The sequence below is a fragment of the Myotis myotis genome, unplaced genomic scaffold (genome assembly GCF_014108235.1).
Source record: "Myotis myotis isolate mMyoMyo1 unplaced genomic scaffold, mMyoMyo1.p scaffold_m19_p_4, whole genome shotgun sequence".
Taxonomy (NCBI): domain Eukaryota; kingdom Metazoa; phylum Chordata; class Mammalia; order Chiroptera; family Vespertilionidae; genus Myotis; species Myotis myotis.
In genome coordinates this window covers 13,272,769-13,300,413 of record NW_023416346.1, presented here as the reverse complement: position 1 = coordinate 13,300,413, position 27,645 = coordinate 13,272,769, and the positions used below count along the sequence as shown (strand labels likewise).

The following is a 27,645-nucleotide window of genomic DNA, read 5'->3' as shown; positions in this document are numbered from 1 at the left end:
CACCATTGGCGTAGAGCTTGAATGGGCGGGACCAACCGACAAAGGCCCCGTCCAAGTCTAGGAGCGGCGCGCTCTTGGCGCATCGCTGACCTCATTGGGCAGGGCCACGCCTCGTGCGTATATTGGGGGAGCCCGGGCCTAGCCGAGCAGGTCCCGGTCTTAAAGGAGCCTCCGCCTGTTCTTTGCGGGCTGCAAGAAAAGGGTGGCGGCCAGCGACCGCAGCTCTGTAGGTGCCGGCTGCAGCCGTGCTGGAACTTTCAAGGGGGACGTTTACGGACGGGTAAGGGTCACGACCTCTCCCTTGGAGGCTGCCTTGTGTTGGCGACTGGGCGGGAAGGCAAGAGGCTGGGTGCGGCGGTCCAGGTCCGGGCTTTATAGTCTGGCCTAACCAGCGGTTCTCAACCTGTGGGTCGCGACCCCTTTGGCGGTCGAACGACCCTTTCACAGGGTTCGCCTAAGACCATCCTGCATATCAGATATTTACATGACGATTCATAACAGTAGCAACATGACAGTTATGAAGTAGCAACGAAAATAATTTTATGGTTGGGTCACAACATGAGGAACTGTATTTAAAGGGCCAGGAGATTGAGAACCACTGCCTAAGGCTGAATTGGGGTCAGAGGGCCTCACACCTTATGTGTTGGAGTGCAGGTTATTCACGAGGAGACCCAAAGAAGGGAAGGGACTGCCGAGCATTGTCGCACAGGTTCGAACGACTGGGGCTTAGAAGCTGAATTCAGTTGAGGCTTTCTTTGAAGGTGTTCTCTTGAGAGTATCCCCCCCCCCCGCCCCCCCGCTTCACACACACACACACCCAGACCAGGTTCCAAGTGAGAATCACTTCCCTGGCTAAAGCAGCCCAGGAAGGTGGTTGGGAGCCTGGGAACGGACTTGGGAATGAAGGAGATATGAGCGAGCATGAGAGGGAGAGGGCATCACAATACACTCTTTTTGCCACCCAGACACTTGAAGGCAGATAGGGAGGAGCATTCCAGGGGAGACATTCTCCTGAGTCAAGTCGCAGAGGAATTTCAGAAGTGTGAGGCATGCTTGGAGGTGTATAAGGGGGCGGGTGTATGCAAAGGGAGCTGTAGCGGAGGAGCTGCAAGTGCGGGGTCCACCCTCCTCAACCAGCCCTGGGTTAAGAGCTCTAGGGCTCCACTTAGCTTTGAGCCCTTACCTGCTTCCCCTCTGGACATTGGGGCAGTATTTAGGGAGGCAGGGCCCAGAGCAAAAGTTTTTCAGACTGAGAAAGGCCTGAGGTTTATTAGCATTCCTTAAGTGAGAATGTTTACACACCTGTCCTTTGCCCTCTTCCGCTTTGAACATGAACTGGGTCCAGACCTTTTGGTCAGGTTACATATGATTCCTTTTTTTTTCTGTTCCCTTCAAATTAACCAGCTTCTCAGTTCCACCCTTAAGTGCCATTTATTTCTTTTTTTCTTTTCCACCTCTGCTGCTCCACTCCCAATGTGGGCCTTCAGCATCAGCCTCCCAACTAGTCTAAGTCCAAGTTCTCACCTTGGTCTGCAAGGCCTGGCATGACACACCCCCTCCTTTCCCCAGCCCCCTCAGCCCTGGGACACTGGCTTCCTTATTGGGCCTCAAAAGCACAGGCACACCCCTACCTTAGAACTTTTGCTACAACAGTCACTTCTGCCTGCTTGGTCCACTTCTCCCCCCACCCCCCAGACTTTGCTTCACTATTACCGTCTCAGTGAGCAACCCTAAGCTCCTTATTTAGCCCTGAAGCCCCAGCACACCCAAGCCCCACATCTTGCTCTACTTTTTTCCCCACAGTGCTTATCACCTTCTAACCTATGGTACCTTTTACTTATTTATTTTGTCTTTATTGCCCATCCAGCAGAAGGTTAGCTCTTTGAAGGCAGGAACCTTTGTTCACTACCACCACACCAGTACCTGCAACAGTGAGAGGGGACACATACTAGGTGCTCAATAAATCTTGATTGAAAAACTGGTGAGTAATCCCCGTTTCCTGCTTCTTACCTGTTTAGTCTACCCGGTTCTATCAGGTTAATCTTCCCAGTGAACAGCTCTGGTCAGGTCACCCCCATACTTTTACACCTTCAGTGGTTCCCCTGGGTACAGAGTAAAGTCCAGACTCAGCCTAGCATCTGAGCCTCCTGCCCAGTTTTGCCCCTGCTAGTCTTTCTTATTTCGTGTCCCTCCACACCCTACTTCCCAGTCAGTCTGTAGGTGGCAGACTGACAAGAAACAACTACACGTTCTGTCTTGACTGTGCACCAGCTGTGTGACTTTAGGCAAGTCGCTTGACCTCTCTGAGCCTCAGTTTGTCCTCTGTTGAATGAGACCAGTACTGTCTCCCTAACTGGATACAGGTTTTCAGGCAATATTAGTTCTTTTCTCTGATTTGCTCTTGTCATTCCACCTACCTAGCATGCCTGGAGCCTTAGACTTGGCTAAAATCCCTTCTCCATACTGCAGCCAGAGTGATCTTTTTGATCTTAACACTCACCCCGGCTTACAACTTCCAAGGGCTACCCCATTTCCTCAAGTAACTTCTTAACCTTGCATGCTCTCCATTTTGCTCCCAATCTTTTTATTATCTTTTACAATCCTAAGTCAAGGATGTGCTTTGTCTTGTTGTTGCTTTTTGTTTGTTTGTTTTTAGAGAGAGGGGAAGGGAGGGACAGAGAGAGAGAGATCGTGCAGTTGCCTTCCATATGCTCCCCGACTGGGGATTGAACCCACAACCTTTTTGGTGTACAGGATGATGCTCCAACCAACTGAGTCACCCAGCCAGGACTTTGCTCCCAATCTTGCTTCACACTCACCATGACATTTGTCATAATTGCCACAGCATTCTGGCTCTGTGCCATCACCTCATCATTCTCACCCTGAGCCATGGAATGTCTTTTAGGACACCCACCCGGTCCACTTGACTCACTCCTTCCGGCCTTGAGAGCTCAGCTCAGGGATTGCCTTCTGGATTAGGCTTCCTGCTCTGGGGTTATCCTCGGCAGAGCTCAAAGGCACTTCGGCAATACTCTCCTAGGTCTGTCTCTCACACTAGGTGGTGGGCTCCTTCTTATGCAGGTTCTGCTTAGCAGTGGCCAGCATGTGGTGTCTTGTGAGGGAGAGAATGTAGGAACAAGTGAGCTGACACACCTGGGTGCTCTTTTACAAGCTGCAGCTCCCTTTTATCCCTGGGGCTTGTTTGGGCCCCACCGTAGCTCCGGGGTCAGCAGGAGAGATTGGCTTCCCTACAGGTGAAGTCTCTTAGACCAGCCACAGCAGCGCAGATCAACCCAGACTCCATTCCAGGCTCTTTGCTGGACCTCCAGGGGCTCACAGCCTAGTGGGCCAAGACCGATGAGGAGGAAAGGTATAAACCAGTGTGCAAAGTGATAGAATGGTGCTAAGGAAGCTGCTAACCTTTCTTAGGGAGGGAGACAGGGTTTCACAGCGGTGACAGTTGAGCTAGGCCTTGAAGGATGAGGAGGAACTCACCATGGAGCAGAGAGGAGACCACATATGCTAAAGCTCACAGGCATGCTGTTGGCTTTTCTAGTGGCCACCGTATATTCAAAGCCAGGGCCTTTCTGTGTCCTAAAAGTAAATAGATAAGCAGAGAGATGGATGACTGACAGAAACATACAGATACCTCAGGCCTGTGAAAGGACAAGGAATATTCATCTTTCTCTGTCTGGTTTGACATGGACAGACTATCCCTTCCTTTTCTCTCCAGGACTCAGCCGTGTGGAACTTGTCCCAGCAGAAAGGAGAAAATAGGCTTCACTCACTCCTCTCTTCATTGGATCCTGTCAGCAGCCCTCCTCCTCTTGCCCAGAAGTTGAGTGAAGCACTTGGACTTCACCAATAGAAGGTAGCTCTCTTTTCCTAGATTCTTTGCAGCCTAACACTTTGTCCCAGTGTGTAGAAGAGCACACATATACTGGTTTTTAATGTATTCAGAGATCTGCCATGTTAAAGGAGAAAGACTTCAGGCTTCTGATTTGTGAATTTTAACAATCAGCCTCTCACACGTTGCTCTTTGGGGACTTATTTTCCCATTCAGAACTGTTCTGAGTGAATGTGCAGTAAAGTAGAACTGAAAATTTACCATTTTCACCATTCTCAAGTGAACAGTTCAGTGGCATTTAGTAGATTCACATTGTTGTGCAGCCATCACTACATTCCATCTCCCAGAATTCTTTTCATCTTGTAGAACTGAAACTCTATTATATCTACTAAGCAGTCGCTCCCCAATTCCCTCCTCCCCCAGCCCCTGGCACCCAACATTCTACTTTCTGAATGTCAGAATGTCTCCTTTTTTGAAGTTTATGTTATTGTGGAAAGAATACTGAACATGAGATCTATCCTCTTAACAAATATGTAAGTGTACACTACAATATTGTTGGCTATGGGTACAATGCTGTTCAGCGAATTGCTAGAACTTATTGCTCTTGCTTAACTGAGACTTTCTGCCCACTGATTAGCAACTCCCCATTTCCTCCTCCCCTAGCCCCTGGTAACTCTTTGATTCTATGAATTTGACTATTTTGTTGTTGTTGCATTTGACTATTTTAGATACCTTAGATAAGTAAAATTGTGCAGTACTTGTCTTTCTGTGACTGGCTTATTCACTTAGCATAATGTCCTCAAAGTTCACCCAAGCTATCACATATTACAGAATTACCTTCGTTCTAAGGCTGAGTAGTATGTCATTTTATATATATAGCACATTTTCTTCATTTATCTGTCGATGATATTTAGGTTATTTTCCATCTTGGCTATTGTGAATAATGCTGCAGTAAAGCTTAGGAGGGCTCATCTCTTTGAGATCCTGATTTCAATTCTTTTGGGCATATACACAGAGGTGGAATTCCTGGATAATATGAAAATTCCGTTTTTAACTTTTCGAGGAACCTCCATACTGTTTACCATAGCAGCGGCACCATTTTATATTCCCACCAATAGTGCACAAGGATTCCATTTTTTTCACATTCTCATCAGCATGTTATTTTCTGTTTTGGGTTTGTTTGTTTGTTTTTATAATAGCCATCCCACTGGGTGTGAGGTAGTATCTCATTGTGGTTTTGATTGGCATTTCCTTAATGGTTAGTGATGTTGACCATCTTTTCATGTGCTCGTTGGCCATCTGCAATGAAATGTCTTTTTCAGAAAAATGTCTATTCAATCAGACCTATTCTTGGTGTTCATTTTAACCTGAGCATATTAGCAATTAGGAGATTAAGGGGGATGGGTTGTCAGTGGGACCTGGCTCATTCCCCAGGATAGTCTTGGGTACCCCAGCCCGTAGAGACAACTAAAGTATCACCAAAGTTCTTACCTGGCTCATAGTATTTATACACTTTAAAATAATTTGTATATAATTTGATACAACATAGATTTGATTTTGTTCTTGTTTTCACAAGAGGCTGGTTTGCTAAGCATCGCATGAGACTTGTTTGAATGGTGTGGATCCATGTGAGCAGGATGAGTTTCTTCTTTTCCCTCTAAGATCCCCCCTAGAGATGGAGGGGAGACAGCTTTAAGACTTCTTGCTTTCCTAGTAGGGAAGGTGGGCTATGGAATTGGCAACTGTGCTATTTGAATTGCAGGACTGTGAAGAATACTTGTGTGGATTTCCTGCTGTAACAAATGACCACATACTGTGGGGCTTAAAACAACAGACATTTCTGCCTGGCAGGCATAGCTCGGTGGCTGCACGTTGACCTAAGAACCAGAAGGTCACAGTTGCATTCCTGGTCAGGATACATGCCCTGGTTGTGAGCTCAATCCCCAGTAGGGGGCACGCAGGAGGCAGCCAATCGATGATTCTCTCTCATCATTTATGTTTCTCTCTCTCTTTCCCTCTCCCTTCCTCTCTGAAATCAATAAAAGCATATTTAAAAAAAAAAAAAGAAAAGAAGGCTTCATCACAAACAGGACCATATTTGGAGCTGAAATGGAACAAGCAGTTGGCGAACCAAAGAAAGACCAGGTTACAGGGACACATTTGACAGAAGACATTCCAAAAGTGAGTACTGGCACAAAATAGGTTAGCCCAAACCAGATAAGGGCAAAGTCAAGCACATACATACCAGTAAGCCATTGATAATTAGCTGTGGGTTAAACATTACATTTGGTACATTTATTAAATCAATTAATGTTGAATATTGTTTTTCTAGATAAGATAGATATCTTTATTTAAGGTACCAGCTACTGCTGTGTACCAGTGTCAGAACATAGTGGTTTAAAACAACACCCATTTCTTTGTTCACGATTCTATGGTTTGGGCTGGGCCTAGCGGGGAGTCCATGGCTGGTCTCCCCTGGGCTCACTCCCAAAGCTGCAGTCATAGGAACTTCCTAAGGTGTATGTTCCAGGTGGCCTCACATGCCTGGCAGGAACTGCTGGCTGTCAGCTGGGTGCCTCAGTTTGCCTTCATGTGGGCCCAGCAGGCTAGACTAGGCTTCTGGGTAGAATGGCAGAGGCCTTCCTCAGGGGCAACAGGGGCAATAGCAAGGCCTCTCAGAGATTTTTCCATTCACTTTTAATGAATGCTGATGCTTCAGAAAGGTAATCATGCCAAACTAAAATGTGTTTATATCAAATGTTAATAAAGGAGAATTCCCCTGAGCCACCGCATCCCCCTGGTTGGGGGGTCGAGCTCAGAGTGAAGCCTCCTCTGCGCCCCTGGAGTTTAAGGTTCATCTGAGATTCTGTGTTCAGATGAACTAGAAGAGTCACGTGCCAGCTGGACTTCCTCATTTGAATAAATTAGGATTTTACTGATACTCAGCAACCAAAAAAAAAAAAGCCTAGATTCCAATGGTTCTATCAAAGGTTGTTCCAATACATTTAAACTACTAAGATCAAAAGAACACTTTCATCTGAACTTATTTATACGTTCTGTGTGAGACATCTCTAAAAAACAGGAAAACAAAAGGTTGGAAGGAACCCATTGGCCTAGACCAGGAGTGGGCACACTTTTTGACTCGAGGGCCACAATGGGTTCTTAAACTGGACCAGAGGGCCGGAACAAATGCATGGATGGAGTGTTTGTGTGAACTAATATAAATTCAAAGTAAACATCATTACATAAAAGGGTATGGTCTTTTTTTTTTTTTAGTTTTATTCATTTCAAACGGGCCAGATCCGGCCCACGGGCCGTAGTTTGCCCACGGCTGGCCTAGACATTCTCTTATCTCAAGATCATACTGCAATTAAAATAGCTTGTCTAGATGAATTCCTTTCCTATTAACACTCTCTCTAGAGCAAGAGTTTTGTTTTTGAAATACAAATTGGAAATCCTTAAATCACTTGTGATCCTGAACTAGATAACTTTAGGTTAGGAATATCTTTTGAAATATGAAATTTATACTTAAGTAGTTGGAAGCAGTAGATAGATATAGATATATAGATGGACAGATAAATATTGGGCACTTTTATATATTTTTTTTCAATTACAATTGACATACAATATTCTGTTGGTTGTGGGTCTACAGCATGGTTATTGGACATTTATATGACTTGTGGGGGGATCACCCCAATAAGTGCCCATCTGGCACCATGCGCAAGTATTGCAATGTTGTTGACTGTATTCCCTATGCTGTAGCCAGTATCTACACTAATAAAAGAGAAAAATGGTAATTGGCGTACGATGCTACCCTTTTCATTGGCTAATCAGGGCTATATGCAAATTAACTGCCAACTAAGATTGGCAGTTAACTGCCAACTAAGATTGGCAGTTAACTGCCAACTAAGATTGGCAGTTAACTGCCAACTAAGATTGGCAGTTAACTGCCAACTAAGATTGGCAGTTAACTGCCAACTAAGATTGGCAGTTAACTGCCAACTAAGATTGGCAGTTAACTGCCAACTAAGATTGGCAGTTAACTGCCAACTAAGATTGGCAGTTAGCTGCCAACAAGATGGTGGTTAATTTGCATATGTAGGCACAATGCAGGGAGGCGAAAGGGAAAGCAGGAAGAAGCCCCCTGCCACTGACAGTGATCGGAAACCCAGGGGGGAGCTAAGAGCTGGGGGGCAGGGCAAAGGCGGCCCCAGGGCCGCCTTTGCCCTGCCCCCCAGCCATGATCGGAGAATCAGGTGCCTTTTCCGCCCTGGCCAGTGATAGCAGGAAGTAGGGGTGGAGCCAGCGATGGGAGCTGGGCACGGTCGAAGCTGGCAGTCCCAGGAGCTAGGGGTCCCTTGCCTGGGCCTAAAGCGAAGCCCACGATCGCGGGGCCACTGCCACTGCGGGTCCCCACTGCCCGGGCCGGACGCCTAGGCCAGAGGCGTTAAGCCTGGGCAGGGGCGGAGCCTGCAACCGCGGGGAGCTGGGGGTCCCCTGCCCAGGCCTGACACCTCTGCCGGAGGCCTCAGGCCTGGTCAAGGGGCTGATCCGGTGATTGGTGATCGGAGGGTGATGAGGGTCAACTCCTCTGGCCGAGGCATCAGGCGTGGGCGGGGGGCTGGGGGTCCCCTGCCCAGGCCTGATGCCTGGGCCAGAGGCATCAGGCCTGGGTGGGGGGCGGAGCCGGGGATTGGGGGGATATGATGGTCCCCTTGCCCAGGCCTGAAGCCTGGGTCAGAGGCGTCAGGCTTGGGCGGGGGGTGGAGCAAGTGAACAGAGGGAGATGGGGGTCCCCTGCCCAGGCATGATTCCTGGGCCAGAGGCCTCAGGCCTGGGCGGGGGCCAGAGCCAGTGATCGGGGGGAGATGGGGGTCCCCTGTCCAAGCCTGACACCTCTGGCGGAGGCATCAGGCCTGGGCAAGGGGCCGATCAGGTGATCGGAGGGTGATGGGGGTCTACGCCTCTGGCCGAAGCATCAGGCCTGGGCAAGGGGCAGAGCCAGCAATCAGAGGGGTCTGGGGGTCCCCTGCCCAGGCCTGACGCCTGGGCCAGAGGCATCAGGCCTGGGTTGGGGGCAGAACCAGTGATGGGGGGAAATGAGGGTCCTCTGCCCAGGCCTGACGCCTCTGACAGAGGCGTCAAGCCTGGGCAAGGGGCCGATCCTGCGATTGGAGGGTGATGGGGGTCAACGCCTGAGGGCTCCCAGTATGTGAGAGGGGGCAGGCTGGGCTGAGGGACACTCCCCCCCCACCCCCCCCCCCCCCCACACACACACAGTGCACGAATTTCGTGCACCGGGCCCCTAGTTATCTATAATAGCTGAGATATGGAAGCAAACTAAGTGTCCATCAATAGACAAATGAGTAAAGAAAATATGGTATATATATATAAAATGGGTCCCTTCTTGGTTTGCCTTATTACATTTAACCTTTCTTTTTGTAAATTTAAAAGATATGTACCTGGATTTGCTTACGTTTTTTAAGAATGTTTGAGAATATATATCACAGTGAATCAGAAAAAAATACTCTCTAAGATGTTGATTTTATAACTCCCCTCAGTAACCCATTCTTGAGTTTCGTTACCTGTTTCCAGTCTGGAGTTTTATTCTTCCTTCTAATACATGTTCCTTGTCCATTGTGCCCACTTCCCCTGCATCGTTTCTCATGGCCATGAAGAGGGGTTATTTCACCTGATCTCTAACTGCGTGGCATTATAGTGTGATGAAAGACATCAGCCCCGCTTTAGACCCAGGCAGACTTTGCAGAAACCTAGAGAAATCAATTAGAGAAGTGGGGAGGGTCAGAGTTATTTGAAAAAAAAAACAAAAACTGAACTTGGGAGGAGGGGACGAGAGAGGATTGCCAAAAACAGGACTGAATGGGATTAGTGTTTAATTTGCCTACGCCCTGGGAATATCTTAGAAATTTCAGTCAAGGTGCAAGTTATTGAGCATGATATGATTACATGTATGTGGGAGTAATCAAAACAGTGTAGGCAAGACTGAGTTGAAAAGATCATTTGGTGGGAGTGGCATAGTGAGACCTGGACAAATGATGCCAAAGCTCCAGAACCGTCTGCAGATGCCCAGTGGACCCCAATAAAAATGTCATTCCTAATGGGACACCAGGGTGGCAGGGGTGGGTCTATAGAAGGGGCCCTGGCACCCCTGGAGTTTCCTGCATCTCAGTTGTATAGGTATGTAAGGAATAAGTAGGTGAGTTTGCTTGTTTGTACTTAATCAGGAACAGAATTTCTTTAAGATTTTTACTTTCTAGACCCCACTTTGATTTATTATACATTAGTTTAGGGAAAATGGGGGTTTGTCATCTTAAGGAAGCCCAGATTTGGTTTTAGAAAGACCTGAGAGAGAGGAAGGATATCACAGGTCCTCCTTTGGGGACGCTTGTAGCCAGCATAATAAACATGCAGCAGCCACAATTTTGCATTGACTCCATGGAGTGAGAATATTTAAGTGCTTACACGTCGTACTCTGTCCTTCCATTATTTACCAGAGTTGGAATTTAGCTAAGAAAGTGTCCATGTTGCAGGAGCTGAGATGTAAAGATTAAATAGAGCTCTTTTGCCCGACCGTGGTGGCTCCCTGGTTGAGCATCAACCTATGAACCAAGAGGTCACAGTTCAATTCCCAGGCGGGGCACATGCCTGGGTTGTGGGCTTGATCCCCAGTGCAAGGCATGCAGGAGGCAGCCGATCAATGATTCTCTCTCATCATTTATGTTTCTATCTCTCTCCCTTTCCCTTCCTCTCTGAAATCAATAAAAATATATTTAAAAAAAAATACTAGAGCTATCCCGGATTCATTAACCTCAGAGCTCAGAGAAAGGAAAGCAAAGCCCTAGGCCTGGCTAACAGATCACCCATCTTCACGGAACCCCCACCAGCAAATGCCATTGGATTGTAACAGTCTTGGACATACTAAGGCGAGAAGTGGTTAGACAGTGAGCCCAGTGCCACCCAGCTCAGCCCGATAGGATCAGGGAGAAAAAGGGCCTGACTTTCTTTTACAAGTATGAAGCCTGGGCTCTCCTCTTTCTCATGTTTTAAGTGCACTCTGATGTTGAGTGGGAGCATGTTTTGTTTTTGTTGTTTGTTTTGCCTTATAAGTGCCCAGAAATCAGCTACCAGAAGCAAAAGATGTCACTTTTGGGTTTTTTTCATATTGTCCAGTGTTTTATGTGTGTGTGTTTTTTAACATTTTTTTATTGATTTCAGAGAGGAAGGGGGAAGGAAAAAAGGATAGAAACATCAAGGATGAGAGAGAATCATGGATAGGCTGCCACCTGCAGGACCCCCACTGGAGATTGAGCCCGCAACCCAGGCATGTGCCCTGACCAGGAATCGAACTGCTACTACCTGGTTCATGAGTCAATGCTCAACCACTGAGGCATACCACCTGGGCCATATTGTTCAGTTTTGATCATAAGGCGTTTACGTTCTTTCAGAGCTGCTTCCTTTGCCTTTCACTGAACACACAGCAGATATTGGGTCATCAGTGCAGCCAAAGTCTTTCTCAGTCTCATTTGCTCTCGCTCTTCCCTCCTCACTGATCCCAGGAGAGGAGGTTGCCACCGGGGATAGAATACCAGAATTCTATAAAGCTTCTAACTTGGTTCAAGAAGGGTTTCAAACAAAGAGATGGACCTGCCCTCTCAGTGGCTCATGACATGTGAGTTCAGGCTCTTTGTAGGTTCCAGTTCTCACCGCATCTGTGCCCCCTGCCCTCCCTCTCTCTCCACAGGCCAAGAAGTGCACGGTGATTGGAGGCTCTGGGTTCCTGGGGCAGCACATGGTGGAGCAGTTGCTGGCAAGAGGCTACACTGTCAATGTGTTCGATATGCGGCAGGGTTTTGACAACCCACAGGTGCAGTTCTTTCTGGGGGACCTCTGCAGCCAACAGGTAATGGGCCAACCAGCCTTACCTATTTCCCGTCGGCCCCAAATGGAAAGCGGTGGACTTCCCCTGCTCAGAAGCCAGGCAAATTGTTGTTCCAAAAAATTTTTATTTTGAAAAATATTAAAGTTAGAGGAAAGAATTTGACACACACCCACATTCTTACTCCTCAGAATAAATAACTGTCTTTTCTGTCCCTACTACTTCACTCTGCCGTGGTAGTGCAAAAGCAGCCTGGGCAATACATACATGAATGGGCATGGCCATGTGCCAATTAAACTTTATTTACAAACAAAGTTGACCATGGACTGTAGTGTAGCTGGTAAGCTGCTACTCCAGAGTGTGTACCCAAAAGTACAATTCTGGGGTTTTTAATTTTTCTATTTTTAAAAAACGTTTTTATTGATTTCAGAGAGGATGGGAGAGGGAGCGAGAGAGAAACATCAATGATGAGAGAGAATCATTGATCAGCTGCCTCCTGCATGTCCCACACTAGGGATTGAGCCTGCAACCAGGGCATGTGCCCTGACCATAATTGAACCATGACCTTTTGGTTCATAGGTTGATGCTCAACCACTGAGCCATACCAGTGGGCTGCCAGGGATTGTTTAAATTTTTATTCAGATATAACTCACATTCCATAAATTTTCTATTTTTTAAGTATTCAATTCAGTGGTTGTTAGTATATTTATAAAGTTGGGCGGCCATCACTACTAATTCCAGAACATTTTCATCGCCCCAGAAGAAAAACCCCAGGCACATTAGCTTCCCATTTTCTCTCCTACTCACCCAGCCACTCATCTCCCGTCTCTGTGGATGTGCCTATTCTGGACATTTCATACACGTGTAATTATACAGTGTTTGTCCTTTTATGACTAGCTTCTTTCACTGAACATAATGTTTTCAAGCTTTACCCATGTCAACAAAGTATTAATATTTTGGATTTTGTTAGATTTTTGCCAAACTGCTTGACAAAGCTGCTACATCAATTTTTCATCCCCACCAGCAGTGTGGGAGTACTCCCATTGCTGCATATCCTTGCCAACACTTGGTACAGTTAGTCTTTTTGGTGTCACTGTTAGGCAATGCTTAATCACATGTCCTCCCTGTTTGGGAGTGAGAATGAGATCATCACTGAATGCTGAAATCAGTTGGTAGAAGGTTGCTGGGGAGGAAGCTATTCACACAGTCTCAAATGATCACCCCACTGAATCACTTTTAAAAATTGTTTTTAATCTTCACATGAGGATATTTTTTCAGTTGCTTTTCAGAGAGAGTGGAAAGGAAGGGGGAAGGGGATAGAGAAAGAGAAACATAATTGCCTCCCACATATGCCCCGACTGGGGCCGGGGATGAAACCTGCAACCCCGGTATGTGCTCTCTACTGGGATTGAATCCTTGACCCTTCAGTGTGCAGGCCGACGCTCTAACCCAGGGGTCCTCAAACTTCTTAAACAGGGTGCCAGTTCACTGTCCCTCAGACCATTGGAGGGCCGGACTATAGTTTAAAAAAAAACTATGAACAAATTCCTATGCACACTGCACATATCTTATTTTGAAGTAAAAAAACAAAACGGGAACAAATACAATATTTGTATTTGCATGTGGCCCGCGGGCCGTAGTTTGAGGACCCCCTGCTCTAACCACTGAGGCACGCCAGCCAGTGCCCACAGATTACTTGTTAATTACACAAAGAAAGAGGGACCTTTTTGATGGCCAGAATCTGACAGCCATCACCTTAACCAAGTGATCAAAGCCAACATGCCAAAAGTATTAGGCCTGAATCTAATCATGAGGAAACAGACTAATCCAAATTGAGGGACACTCTGAAATAACTGGCTTGAAAAGTGACAGTGTTCCAAAAGACAAAAAAATAATAAGATAGGGAGATTGTTCCATATTCAAAGACCTAGAAGAGGTACGAGGACTAAATACAATGTGTGATCAATCTATGATTGGATCCTAGATCCAAATATGAAAATGGCTATAAAGGACATTATTGGGACCATTGGGGAAATTTAGATATAGACTAATTATTGGACAAGAGTGTCCTATCTGTTACATTTCTGCATGTGATCATTGTTTTCTGGTTATTTAGGAAAATGGCTTTGTTCTTAGGAGATGCTAGGTGAAGAGTTTAGAGGCAAAGTAATCTGATGTCTGCAACTTACTCTCTAATGGTTTCAGAAAAAAAAATCATATGTCTATATGTATCTACATAGAGGGCATTGCGACACAATATTAATAATCAGTGAATCTAGGCACATAAATCATGGGCGTCTTTGTCTTGGTAATGTTAGCATCTATTGATGGTCATTCTTAGATCTTATTACTTATTTAAGGCTTTGCCAAATGGTGACATGCTATCATTCTTACTTTGTTTCTTACCTCAGATCTTTGTAACTTATGCAGATTAAATGTGTGACTCCTTCCCTTTATTTACCAGTTTGCAGAAGGAATTCGTATTTTACTGGTGATCAAATTGTCCCTTCTTTGGCCAGTGGGAGCCTTTATAAATTGGCTCTTAGTCCTTTTAGCAGGACCCCAGGAGTCTTGGCGAGCTTTCTCGCTTTCCAGTATGGCAAGGTGTTGCTGGCTTATCTCATCTATTTCCTGCCCTAGATCTGCAATCAGGCATTGCTCTGGGGAGCTCTGGTTCCTCTTAGCAGTAAATTAAACATACCTGTTTTCAACCCCTTTAACACTATACTTTCCATCCGGAAGACAAAACAGGCTAGGTGCTTAATGTGTTAAGGTTGTTGTTTTATGTCTAGTTTCACAGAAAAGAATACTCCTGTATATTGGCCATTTACACTGTCATGTTGTGGGACTTTTTCATATGATTTATAATTTGTGTCTATAAGCTCATCTTCCCCAGAAGTTTTACCCTCAGGTGTCCTGAATCATGCCCTTACCCCATGGCAAAGATGTTGCCTCTGGCCGAGTCCCTCCGGCTTCTTTAGGGACCAGTTAATGGGGAGGGGGCGATTAAAGGGACAGCATTGTTTCTTTCGCATGTACTGCTGCACTGTTTGAATCTTTTACAATGAGAATGCATTTCTTTGTTAATTGTAGAATTCTAAAAGGGCAAGACACCTATGCTCCACAGATTGGAGAGTGGGAATGTGAGGAGGCTGTTTACTTGTGTAAGGCGGGAGTGATTTGTTTTGTCTTTGTTTGCTTTTCCAGGACTTGTACCCAGCTCTGAAAGGTGTAAGCACAGTTTTCCACTGCGCATCACCCCCACCATCCAGTAACAACAAGGAACTCTTTTATAGAGTGAATTACATTGGCACCAGGAACGTCATTGAAACTTGCAAAAAGGCTGGGGTTCAGGTAAGGGGAAGGCTGGAGTGAGTGCTGTCACACATTTCTGTGCATGGGTCTGTCCCTGGCTCTCTCTTCCACTCCGTTGGCCTCTGTCTGTGCTCAGGCCACTGTGCTCTGCCTTAATTCAGTGAGTCTAAGGATGAATCTCAGTGTGTGGTAGGACAAGTCACCCCCAACCACGTTCTTCAGAATTTGCTTGGTTAATCTTAGCCCTTTCCTCGTCCATATGTTTTTTTTTAATGTTTTTAAAATTGATTTTAGAGAGGAAGGGAGAAAGAGAGAAAAAAAACATTGATGTGAGAGAGAAACTTCCATCAGTTACCTCCCATACATGCCCCAACCGAGGATCAAACCCACAAACTGGGTATGTGCCCTGATTGGGAATCAAACCCGCCCCCTTTCGGTATACGGGACGATGCTCCAACCAACTGAGCCATACTGGCCAGGGTTAATCCATACACTTTTTAGGATCAGCTTGTTGAGTTGATAAAGCCTACTGGAATTGTTATTGTAATTGCATCAAACTTTAAGGTCATTTGGGAGAGAATTGACATGCTTTCAATATTGAGTCTTCCTATTCATAAATACATGTGATCTCCCTTTATCTCTCTCTTTAATGCCTTTCAGTAGAGTTTTATACTTCATAGTGGTTTTTTACATCTTTTGTCAAATTTATCCCTATGTGACTCATTATGGTTATTGAAATATCTTTTACATCACATTTTCAATTGCTAGTGTATAGGAACACAGTTGATTTTTGTGTATTGATTTTGTACTCAGCAATTTTGCTGAACCCTTAACTTCAATATTCTCTGTCTATTCATCGTGTTTTCTGTGTCCACATTTCCCATATCTGTGAATGGTGATAGTTTTGTTTCTTCTTTTCAAATTATTATACTTTGTTGTTTGTCTTATCCTAGGACTCCAGGACAGTGTTGAACAAAGGTGGTTAAGATATTATTCAAGCCTGGCCATTGTGACGCAGTGGTTGAGCATCAACCTATGAACCAGAAGGTCACATTCCATTAGCAGTCAGGGCACATGCCTGGGTTGCGGGCTCGATCCTCAATAGGGGGCATGCCGGAGTCAGCAGTTCAGTGATTCTCTCTCAAAATTGATATTTCTATCTCTCCCCCTCTCTCTCTCTCTCTGAAATTAATACACACACACACATACACACACACACACACACACACACATATATATATCAAGATACTCTAAAAAAAAAAAAAGATATGATACAAGCTAATGATATTCAGTGTTGGATGAGATTCCTTTAACCAGATGGGCTGGGAGCTGGAGATCCTCATAAGAGAGCATCTTCCTTTTGAATAGTATTTCTCAAGTGGGCATGGGTGTGTGCCTGCATGTGCTGACATGCCAAGGTTTATGTCAGAATCAGCAGCGGTCTTCTTCAGACAGATCTCCCTCAGAGTTTGTGGGCTATCCTTCCGCCATGGAGAATCATTCCCACAGTGAGATACCATGAATAATGGAAGTCTATTCTATCCCTCAGTTGTGATAGGAGAGAAAAAATGTGAAATCTACTATATTAGAATGTAATGTCATAATGTGCCTGGGATCCTCGTAGCTGCAAAAGACGGTGATCTTTGGATTATTTTAAGAAAGCCTGAAAAGTGAAGGCACTACAGTCAATAATTTGTATAGTGCCTTGCATACAAGGGTCATGAACAGGTACCATTTGATCCTCTTTCATTCACGACCATTGGTGTGTTTAATTAGGGATCGTTCCTGACTGTATTTTTTTTTTTCATCTTCCTTTCTCCTCTGCCAGAAACTCATTTTAACCAGCAGTGCTAGTGTCATTTTTGAGGGCGTTGACATCAAGAATGGAACTGAGGACTTCCCTTATGCCATGAAACCCATTGACTACTACACGGAGACAAAGATCTTGCAGGAGAGAGTACGTACCTGAGAGCTGGTTGAGTGAGTGACGAGCAAGTGCCAGGAACATCTGAAGGGCTTAGATTCCTAAGAGAAATATCTGTGAACATGTGAAGTTAGTATTCTGAGGCCTAAGTGCCTAACTTGGGAAGTAAAATTTGTGGATGAAATTCAGTTTAAAAAATCATAACAAAATAGCTTAAGGTGGCCAGACACTGTTCTGAGTCTTTTACAGGAACTGCCTCATTTCAACGTCATGAAGACGCCCTAAGGTAGGTACTATTATCTTCACCAGATTACAGGTGAGGACAGTTGATGCCCAGAGATTCAGAAGGTCCCCGAGGCCATGCAGCTGGTAGGTGGTGGAACCAAGGCAGTTTAGCTCCAGAGCCTGCACTCCAGCTCACACTATGAAGGGTTGGTTACTCAGTTGCTATAGAAATCAGAAAGTAGGCAATTTATGGCGATCCAAAGTATGCAGGCAGAACTTGGGCTTCACACACAAGGAGTGTGTTTGCATTTGAAACACCTTCCTGGTGGCACTCTTGTTCCCCTCACTTTGTGAAATTAAACAGCAGAAGGATCTTGCTTTATTTTAAGGAAAAGTACTTTTCTACTTGACAGCCTGGTTTCTGTGAGAACCCAGATTTAGCAGAAGTCTGAGTTGAGTAACAAGCACCAAGCCTTCAGACTCCCAAGCTCCGGGGACCCTGACAGCAGCTAGTTCCAGGGTTAATGTCCAGGGAGGGCACTGCCGTGAGGACAGCCTCGGCTGAAGGCCACGAATGCTCATCAGCCACAGACAGCTTGCCTTAGCTGGGGTGCTGGGGGTTTACCTCTCCCAGGAGTTTGTAGCACACCACCGCCACTAAACCAGAGTTTATTGTCCAATTGGTATGAGTGCCCCCACACTACCTGAGGGCCTGCTGCCTGTTTGCTATTACTCCAGCTCAGAAAGTCCCAGGAGAACTCATCTTCAGAGAGACACAAGGTCCTCCCCTCTCCAGGGAGTAGAGGCCTAGCCTTTTGCAAGCTGGAGTCCTGTCCCTGCCCCTTAAGCATAGAGAGCCTCAAAGAACTCCCACCTTCTTGGACTTGACCGAGAGAGCACTGAAGCATCCAATGGGCCCTGTGCACTCACCCAAGGTGCCTGGGACTCCCACCCTTTGTGCTCAGGAGCTGCAAGCCGCAGCTATGGCCCAGACCTTTGGTGTGTCACTTGCACTGACTTTTGGTGCTTATTGGGAAAAAGCAAAGCCTGAAAACGCCCAGAAGTAACCCCCTAAAGCAGTGATGGTGAACCTTTTGAGCTCAGCGTGTCAGCATTTTGAAAAACCCTAATTTAACTCTGGTGCCATGTCACATGTAGAAATTTTTTTATATTTGCAACCATAGTAAAACAAAGACTTATGTTTTTGATATTTATTTTATATATTTAAATGCCATTTAACAAAAATCAACCAAAAGAGTTCGCATGTCACCTCTGACACGCATGTCATAGGTTCGCTATCACTGCCCTAAAGCGTCCTGTCAGCCGTTGTTGGCGCACAGTAACTCATTGTCGGTGTTCAGACCTCCCAACATAGAAAATGAATGTGGTGTTGATTTAGGACCCCTTCACCTCTCTTCTTTTTAGTAACAGAGATGAGCCTTGGTAGAGGGCATTGGAAGGCTTATTTAGTCATTTCCCCCATTGCCATGGGGACTAGGGGCCTGGCGGGAAGAGGAGAGACAGCTCTGGGAATCTGATGCGAGGCCAATTCTTCACTGTTGGGCAGCTACAATGGTTCTAAACTCAATAAGTCACGTCAACTCTCTGGCACCCACATATATACAAAAATTTTGCCACTGCAGAGTAGAGATCCTCGGTGAGGTGATAACGATACTTACCAAGCATACTTACAGAAACAATTGGCAGGGCATCCCATTTCATTAGCACGCAGCCCTGTCAGGGTAGGCACTGGCACGTTCCCTATTTTTACCAATAACATAACAAATCCTTCAGGAAGTTGTGTAACTTTTGAGGCGAAACCTGTTTCTCTGTACTTATTCCCTTAAGTTCTAGTTTGTCCGTTAAGCCACACAGAATGTAGCTTTCCTCTCCTGCTGACAGTGGATGACAGGAATAGTGGCTGTCTCCTCTTGAGTGCTTACTAGGTACTAGGCACTGCTCTGAGGACTTGACCTGTACTGGCTGCCCTGTTTCTCCCATACCCTTCACCTTCTCAGGCCCTTCTTCGTGACCCACGTGGATTCATCAGAGCCCCTTACTGGGAGGTGGTGCTCAGCACTAGCCAGGGCAGCCCACGACTGGCAGAAACGTGCTGTCAGCACATAGAGATTAAAGCCAGAGCCCCTTAGGTGGCAGCAGCCTCGTGGGAGGCTCAGGGTTGACTGGCTCACCGGAACCCCCGGATCTTTCCCACAAAAGGCTGCCAAGGCTCATCTTCCCCTAAATGCATTTGTGCATTTTAGTCTTGAACCCAAACCCAGGCCTTTCTGTTTGATCTCACTGGTTTTGACCCTGCTGTCTCTTGCATTTTCCACTTTGGATGGTGGGGGTGGAGGGGTAGAGAAGTAGCCAGAATTATACCACTCATTGATGCAGGTCTTCAGCCGCGGGCAGTGGGCAGTACACAGTACCCTTGTCCCCTGTGGGAGGTGCTGCTTAGCCAGTACGGTATATCCACTGCTCCTTCTGCTCTCCTTCAGGAAGTCCTGGGTGCCAATGATCCTGAGAGGAATTTCTTAACCACAGCCATCCGCCCCCATGGCATTTTCGGCCCGAGGGACCCCCAGCTGGTCCCCATCCTCATTGAGGCAGCCAGAAAAGGCAAGATGAAGTTCATGATTGGGTAAGTCGGCCAATGTTGCTTTTCTGCAAGATCCCCTGAACCCATGTAACAAAGATCAGTTACATTCAGCTCTCTTCTTTTTTTGTTGTTTTTTTTTTTTGTTATTCCTCACCAAAGGATATTTTTCCATTGATTTTTAGAGAGAGTGAAAGAGAGAGGGAGAGACACAGAGAGAGAAACATCGATGTGAGAGAGACACATCGATTGGTTGCCTCCCGCACATGCCCAGACCAGGGCTGGGGATTGAGCCTACAACTGAGGTACATTCCCTTGACCAGGATCGAACCCAGGACCCTTAAGTCCATAGGCCGGATGCTCTATCCACTGAGCCAGACTGGCTAGGGCCAGTTCTCTTCTTATGTGGCCTTCTCTACTGCCCTCTACGTTCATTTGCTGAGACTCCCATAGCAAATGACCCAGACCGGGGGCAGGGGGTGAGGGGCGTGCGGAGGGGGCGGGCGGGTGGCTTACAGCAACAGAAAGGAATCCTCTCCCAGTTCTGGAGACCAGAAGTCTGAAATCCAGCCATGGGCAGGATTGGTTCCTTCAGAAGATTCTGAGGGACAGTCTCATCCAGGCCTCTCTCCCAGCTGGTGGTGGTGGCTGGCAGTCCTTGGAATTTCTTGGCTTAGATAGATGCATCACTGCAGTCTCTGACTCCGTCTTTGCATGATCTTCTTTTTCTGTGTGTCTTTGTCCAGATTTCCCTTGGGTTGTAAGACCAGCAGCCACGCCCTGACTGGTTTGGCTCAGTGGATAGAGCGTTGGCCTGCAGACTGAAGGGTCCCAGGTTCGATTCCAGTCAAGGGCATGTACCTTGGTTGCAGGCACATACCCAGTAGGGGTTGTGCAGGAGGAAGCTGATCAATGTTTCTCTCTCGTGGATGTTTCTAACTTTCTATCCCTCTCCCTTCCTCTCTGTAAAAGATCAATAAAATATATATATTTTTAAAAAAGAACAGCAGCCATTGGATTTAGAGCCCATTCTACTCCAGTATGACCTCACCTAACCTTGATTACATCTGCCAAAACCCTATTTCCAAATAAGGACGCATCTACAAGTTCCAAGTGGGCATGAATTTGGGGAGGACACTATTCAACCTGATGCACTCTCTCTGACAGGCTGGGAAAATATTGGTGTCCCTGTTTGGAAATTGAGGGAACAGGCTCAGAGGGGAAAGCCTGACCCACGGTCAGGGGCCAAGCAGGCCCTCAGCTTTTTTTGCATCCATGAAGATAGGAGGAGGCTTTAACATACCTTTCTGAGCAAGGTGCTGGTGGCGGGGCCTAGCAGGTGGTGGCAGTGTGGCTGGCTGTCTTCCCCAATACATTTACTTTTCCTTCCTTCCTTCCTTTTTCCCCTTTTCTTCCTGTCTTTTTCTTGCTACCTTGCCTCCCTGTCTTTCACTTGGCTGCCCTGTCCTATTGCTTTGAGGGATTACACAGAGATGGTAGAAACACATGAGGCCAGAGCAAGGCATTAACCCAGAGTGTCCCAGAAGGAGTGAAGGGCTGCTGCCCAAAGTGGAGCTGAGAGCAGACAACACCGATGTTGGCCACGCTGGGATGGGGCAGGCAGGGCACCAGGCTTTCTGATACATTAGTTGGCCCTTAAGTATCCCTGAGGGCCCCAGGAGCCCTGGCCCCTTGCACATCTTTAACTGTTACAGATGTCAAGGTGTCAGGGACTGGCATTGCCAAGGCAGGTAGCAGTCTTTTAAAATGCTGAGACTAGCCGGTTTGGCTCAGTGGAAGAGTGTTGGCTCGTGGACTGATAGGTCCCGAATTTGATTCTGGTCAAGGGCATGTACCTTGATTGCAGGCTCGATCCCCGGCCCTGGTCAGGAGACAACCAATCAATATGTCTCTCATACATCCGTGTTTCTCTCTCTGTGTCTCTCCCCCTCCCTTCTACTCTTTAAAAATCAACGGGAAAATACCCTGGGGTAAGGATTCATTAAAATAAAATAAAATAAAGTGCTGGGACTTGGAAGCAACCCCAGGTCCCTGTGCAGTGTCTCAGCGTGCAGCTGAGTGCTCCCAGCCCAGTGTAACCACATCTGTATGCCCACAGGAACGGGGAGAACTTGGTGGACTTCACCTTCGTGGAGAATGTGGTTCACGGACACATTCTGGCTGCAGAGCACCTCTCCCAAGACACGGCCTTGGGTGGGAAGGTAAGGCACCTGCTTCTCTCAACTCGGAAATGGCTGGCCCACCACATGCTCCCCCTGAACGTTTTCCCATCTTCAGATTTCTTCTCTGTGTGATTGGATGCACTGGCACGTTCCCTCCGTGATTCTGTATCCTGGTAGACCTGCTTTAGGATCCCGTGGTCTTGAGATTAAGCCCCTATGGTCAGGTGTATGGCGTCATGACAGTACCATATCGCACAGGGCAGCCCAAGTCCAGAGGTGTGGACTGTGGTTGAGAGATTCAGGACCTGGTACTCTGATTTTAGGGCCTGGTTCTCCATGAACGTAACCTGACTACCTACCATGGACGTGGCTACTCCAGGCAGGGTCCCGTGAACATTGGCCAGAGTGTGTGCTATTCACCCTTCCTCCCACTCATTCCAAGTGTCTCCATTTTCCTCTCATCGTCCAGCCATGCTCATGCCTCTCACCCGACCTGAGGTGCAGATGTATCTGAATCTCCTGGTGTCTGGCATCCAGTGGGCAGGCTGGGCATGTGGGGGAGGTGAACTCACCCGGAGATGGGAGAGCACATTTGACCCCTCATCCTTTCCTCTCATTCCTGCCTTGGTATCCCTCCTATTTGGGCTTCATTTGTTTCTCTTGGACTTGTTCCATTTTCCCACTCATATAACTCTTAGGGTGGCTTTTGGTTTAGACCAAGCAAGTCAAACTCAAAAGCTAACACGGGCCAAATAAACAAGATTTAAGTTTATGTGGGCCGCAAAAAAACAAAAGCTTTAATTTTCATTGAAACGTTGGTTTATTTCTGTAGAGACATGCTGAATACAAAGGGCTAAAATAAATGAGCAATCATTCACATAAAATAATAGAATACTTTAATAAAAAGTAATATTTTTCTTGAGCATTAACTTACCAGACACTGAATAACTGCACACGTTAATAAGCATAACACAAATAAACCTATTTTTCTTGTTCCCCTAAAGCGAAATACTTCCTGTTGCACACACCAAACAAGTCAGTACAAGACTAACTTGGCAACCTGCTGCTAAAATATTCACTGCTAGTATTAGTGGAGAGAAATGGTGCGCCTGCGTGTAAGGCACCTAAGGGAAATGAATGCAACACGATTATAGTAATCAGTCATTAGTGAACATTGTAGTTCGTTATTAATAATTATGTATAAAGGATATTGTAAAAATTAAGGTGAAATTTTTATTAAAACGTTTCTTACATACCGTTACATTGGCTAGGCTGCAAAAATATTCGTTGTGGGCCGCATGTGGCCCGCGGGCCGTGAGTTTGGCATGCTTGGTTTAGACCAAACACAGCACATTTGAGAAACTTAATATGACCCATTTGTTGTGCCTGAAGATAAGAAGATGAGTGTCACCATGCTTAACACAGTTACCAAATGAAATTAACAAACGTGCCTTCCCGAATGCAATCTAAACTTCACTGAAAAACCTGACTTACAGAGGAAATTTTCACTGCCTTCCCTCTGCTCCTAAAGGGGCCCATAGCTGCGAATCCAAAGGTTGTCTGCCAGCGGCTGACACTTGTGGATTAGAGGACCAGGGAAATGCTGCAATCTGCATGCACTTAATATTCACCTCACTTTTGAGCTGCCCTGCAAAGGAGCTGGGGTGAGCAGGCGAACAAGGAGTGGCCACTGGTCCTAGGCTAAGCCAACAGCTATGGCTGAGCTCTGAGCATGGCCCGCTCACCCCTCCAGCTGCGGAGCAGTCTCTAACTTCTTGTTCTGTCTTCAGGCATTCCACATCACCAATGACGAACCCATCCCCTTCTGGACATTCCTGTCCCGCATCCTGATAGGCCTCAATTACGAAGCCCCCAAGTACCACATTCCCTACTGGGTGGCCTACTACCTGGCCCTCCTGCTATCCCTCCTGGTGATGGTGATCAGTCCTGTCATCCAGCTCCAGCCCACATTCACTCCGATGCGGGTCGCGCTGGCTGGCACATTCCACTACTACAGCTGTGAGAGAGCCAAAAAGGCCTTGGGCTACCAGCCACTGGTCACCATGGATGACGCTGTGGAAAGAACTGTGCAGAGCTTCCACCACCTGCGGAGGGTCAAGTGAGGCTCCGAGACTGGGCCCTCTCACCACATTCCGCCTCCAATACCTCTCCTCGTGGATCAAGAAACTAACCTCCTTCAAGTGACTTTCTTCTGAGCTCAGGTACCTCCTGCCAGTTAGATAGGAGCACACCCGGCCTTTCCATGACCACAAGTAAAGCCTTAGTGGAAGCACGGGATCAGACTTGGACTTTTAGCTTTGTATTCAGCTTTGTATTCTTCTGTTTTGTGTTCTCTCTCCCATCCCCCCCTCTATCCTGGGGTCCTTATCATCCCACTGTCCTTGTACATAATCAAGGAAGCTGTAGCAAAGAACCGATCCCTTTGCTAATTGAGGATGGAGAACTAGATTCATTTCCATGCAAACCAATACAAGAGTAGAAGCCACAGACTGTTCAAGGAGCCACATATTACAAACATCCTAGAGGAGAAACAGAAACACATGGTGAGACTGCAAGTGTACATTTTAAATAGAGTTTAGAGCAAGCAAACACTTCCAAAAAGCTTAAGCAACTGTAACCCTCCCCCTCCATCCCTCATGGTTTCCCTCCTTACATGCTTCCAAGTTCTCCAAGGCCCAGTTGCAGTGCCTGTCTGCATTGTTTTGTTTTTTTCTTCATAAAACATTCTGTCATGGTCACATTTCACTTTATCAACAGATTCCTGTTGTCCTTAGTGACACAGCAGTGGCCTGACCCGTGGCATGCTCTTTCAGCTGTTTAGCGAATCTCCTGACATCAGACTGCTTGATAGTGTGGTATGGGAAAGGTCAGACAGAAAAGAGTCTCCTTTATCTGCTTGGAGTTTGGGCAGAAAGGGCACTTCACTCATAGAACCCCTCACGCAGAACCCTTCCGGCCAATTTCCAGAAGGCCTAGCACACATAATGACTCAGCGTTCTCTCTTTCCTGGTGATGTTCTGCTTACAGAACCTGGTTTCTTCTAAGACTAATTGACATGTAATCTTCAAGACCTATTTTCTTTTCTCCTTTTGTCCAAAGTTGGGGAGGCTGGAATAAAGACATTGCACGTGCCATTTGGTTTGTGTAATATGAGCATGACACCCACCTGTGGAGAAACTGCTAAGCCGAAAGAGTAGGGGGAGTATAAACAGAAATAAGACAGTCTTTACCCAAAGGCACTTTAAAAATAGGGGAGTTAAGATACAATCCTGTGTAATACCCGGCAGGAAATGATACACTGGAGACAAGGTGGTGTAAATTCAGAGGAAGGAGACATGGCTTCTAGCCAAGACCATCCAAAACACCTTTGTGAAGGAGGGAACAGTATTGAGTTGGACCTTGAAGGATGGATAAGAGTCAGTAGGTAGAGGCCAGTAGGTGGCATTTCAGGCTTAAAGGTCAGGTTCACAGTCATTGGCTTGTCATAGTTTCATTAGTAGTGTGTGGTCTTCCTCAGATTTAGTGAAGTACAGAAGTGACCAGCCTGGATTGGGGTGGGAGGTGTGGAGCAGTGGGAGGTCGGTCAGTCAGGCTGGAGAGGTAGGTAGGGCCTCAGATGCAAAGCCAAGGGGACTGAACTTTATTTACCCTGTAGGCAGGGGAAACCATTGCCAGTTTAACCATGGCGGGCTAAAATCAAGAAATTCATTTTAGCCACTCTGCATGGAGCCTGGGAGGTCAGATTAGGAAGTGATGCAGCCCTGGAAATAGAAATGAAGCCTTCATGGAAGCAACTAGAAAAGAATCAGAGCTCCCTACCTGATTTCCTCGGGGAGATGAGAGGGAGTGAGGAGACTGAGGCATGGAATGGGAGGACTCCGCTTTCAGAGCTGCCGGGAGGAGGGTCTCTGCTTGGAAGACTGAGGCTGGCAGGCCTCACCAAGAAGCATCTAGGGCCAAAGTGTCCTCAGCTTTGTCCTCTCCGCTTCCCTGGGGAAATGCTAGCAGCCGCCTTGACCAAAGATGTCCCTCGTCAAACTTGAACTGTACATGTTTCCACATGTTTGTTGGGCGCTGTCTGGGCTTCAGTGGTGAGTGAATAAATAGACACAGCCCACAGCTGACATTCTAGTGGCCTCGTACAAATCAATACATAATTGGAAACTTGAAAGTTCCAAGAAGGAAAGGTGTGGGAGTGACTGAAAGTGAACATGGCCAGGTTGGAAATGGGGCAGAACTGCCATCAAAGGTTTCCGAAGGAAGCATTGTCCATGCAGATCAGAAAGGTGAGACAGATCATTAAGTGGCTGAGAGAGCCCTCCAGACAGACCCTGAGCCCCAAGTGGGCAAAGGGCTGCCCTCCCCACCTGGTGAGGGCTTTTGCTGCCCTTCCTTGCTCTGCCCTGCAGCCCTGACCCAGACCCAAGTAATCTGCCCCCCAACCTGTGTGTAGAAAGTCTGACTGCCAGGAAACCACAGCCTCCAGTCCCTCCCCCTGAGAGCTTGTTAGAAACTGTGGCGCCCCACCCCATACCTACTGAACCGACACTCTGGGGGTGGGCCTGGCACATTGTTCCCAAGCCCTGCCAATAGTCTGAACCACTGAAGTGGCCTCCCACCAGGTCATTGAGTCTAACTAGAACCTTGCCTCAGCCACTGCAAGACTGAACTTGCCCCCTCACAGGCCCAAGTCCCTGGGCCACCCGACCTGTTCCTTTGCTGAAGGACAATAGCCTTGAAGCACACCTCCCTAAAATGACTTCCTGGAGAACCTACAAGGGCCTGTGCCCCTCCTGTGGCACATCCATCTGTAAAATCAGGGCCAAGGGAAAGGAGACAGCTGAAAGAAAGTCCATGCCCAGTTCTGCGCATTCATTGGGGAGATCTCTCATTTCAGTCATCTCTCCACCTCATTGACAGTCGACCTAGTTCATTTAGCACCTGGCTCTGTCCGCACCTGGGTCAGGTGTACTGGGACAGCCCAGCTGATCTGTCTGTCTCCTCTGATCCAGCCTCTATGCACATCCAGGAGTCCTTCCTAAAACAGACCTAGACCCTCCCTCTCTTCTACTGAAAAGGTTCCTGATTTTCTCCTGAACACATTCCACAGCCAATCCATCATGGCCTGTGCTCAGCACACCTTTCCAGCCTCTTCTATTGGGCTTCACACCTGCTGTGCTCCACCCAAACTGCTCATACCCTGTCATACATCCCTTTACTCAGGTTGTCCTGGTTTGCCTCATTTAGTGTATTCCCTCTGTGTACTTTCTCCCACCCCCACCAGCCCAGGAGCTCTTATGGCAGAGCCAACCAATGTCCCCACAGCACAGAATGGGCATTTAGGAAACACGTGCAACCACCTACTGGCCTGGAATCCTAGAGTAACCACAGCAACAGAAGGAAACAATGCAAGGCCTGGGGAATGGAGCAGCCAGTGGGACTGGTTGGAGCAGAGGTTCTGGGCCCGGCATTCATGTGTGGTTTGGGAGGTCTGTGAACCACATAAATTGGATGCAGCCCTTGAGTCACCTGTGAGTGTGTTTCTTTTGGCAGGAAAAGAAAGGCACATAGCTGTCATCTGCTTTTCAGACATGTGGCCCAATCAACATTTGAGCCAGTGGAGTGGGGGCCAGT

General features: G+C 46.9%; 1 protein-coding gene across 6 annotated transcripts; it reads left to right on the top strand.

Moving 5' to 3' along the window:
* Nucleotides 1-95: 95 nt before the first annotated feature.
* Nucleotides 96-25,145, top strand: NSDHL (NAD(P) dependent steroid dehydrogenase-like). 6 transcript variants are annotated; one of them, XM_036305152.1, is made up of 10 exons: nucleotides 96-280; nucleotides 1,871-1,981; nucleotides 3,734-3,871; nucleotides 5,893-6,028; nucleotides 11,610-11,846; nucleotides 14,952-15,098; nucleotides 16,888-17,016; nucleotides 19,710-19,852; nucleotides 21,927-22,029; nucleotides 23,781-25,145. In XM_036305152.1, the coding sequence occupies exons 4-10, from the start codon at nucleotides 5,957-5,959 to the stop codon at nucleotides 24,111-24,113; spliced, it is 1,164 nt and encodes a 387-aa protein (XP_036161045.1). In that variant the 5' UTR covers nucleotides 96-280; nucleotides 1,871-1,981; nucleotides 3,734-3,871; nucleotides 5,893-5,956; the 3' UTR covers nucleotides 24,114-25,145. The 6 variants fall into 6 exon arrangements, with proteins under 6 accessions (XP_036161045.1, XP_036161048.1, XP_036161043.1 ...); XM_036305155.1 differs by having other exon boundaries at nucleotides 1,868-1,981; nucleotides 11,610-11,768; XM_036305150.1 differs by having other exon boundaries at nucleotides 1,868-1,981.
* The last annotated feature ends 2,500 nt before the right edge of the window (nucleotides 25,146-27,645 follow it).

Excerpts from the sequence above, each read along its gene's own strand:
- NSDHL (XM_036305154.1), top strand. The coding sequence starts at position 5,957 with ATGGAACAAGCAGTTGGCGAACCAAAGAAAGACCAGGTTACAGGGACA. Across the intron at positions 15,099-16,887 it reads GCAAAAAGGCTGGGGTTCAG|AAACTCATTTTAACCAGCAG; the intron begins GTAAGGGGAAGG and ends CTCCTCTGCCAG. Across the intron at positions 19,853-21,926 it reads AAGATGAAGTTCATGATTGG|GAACGGGGAGAACTTGGTGG; the intron begins GTAAGTCGGCCA and ends GTATGCCCACAG.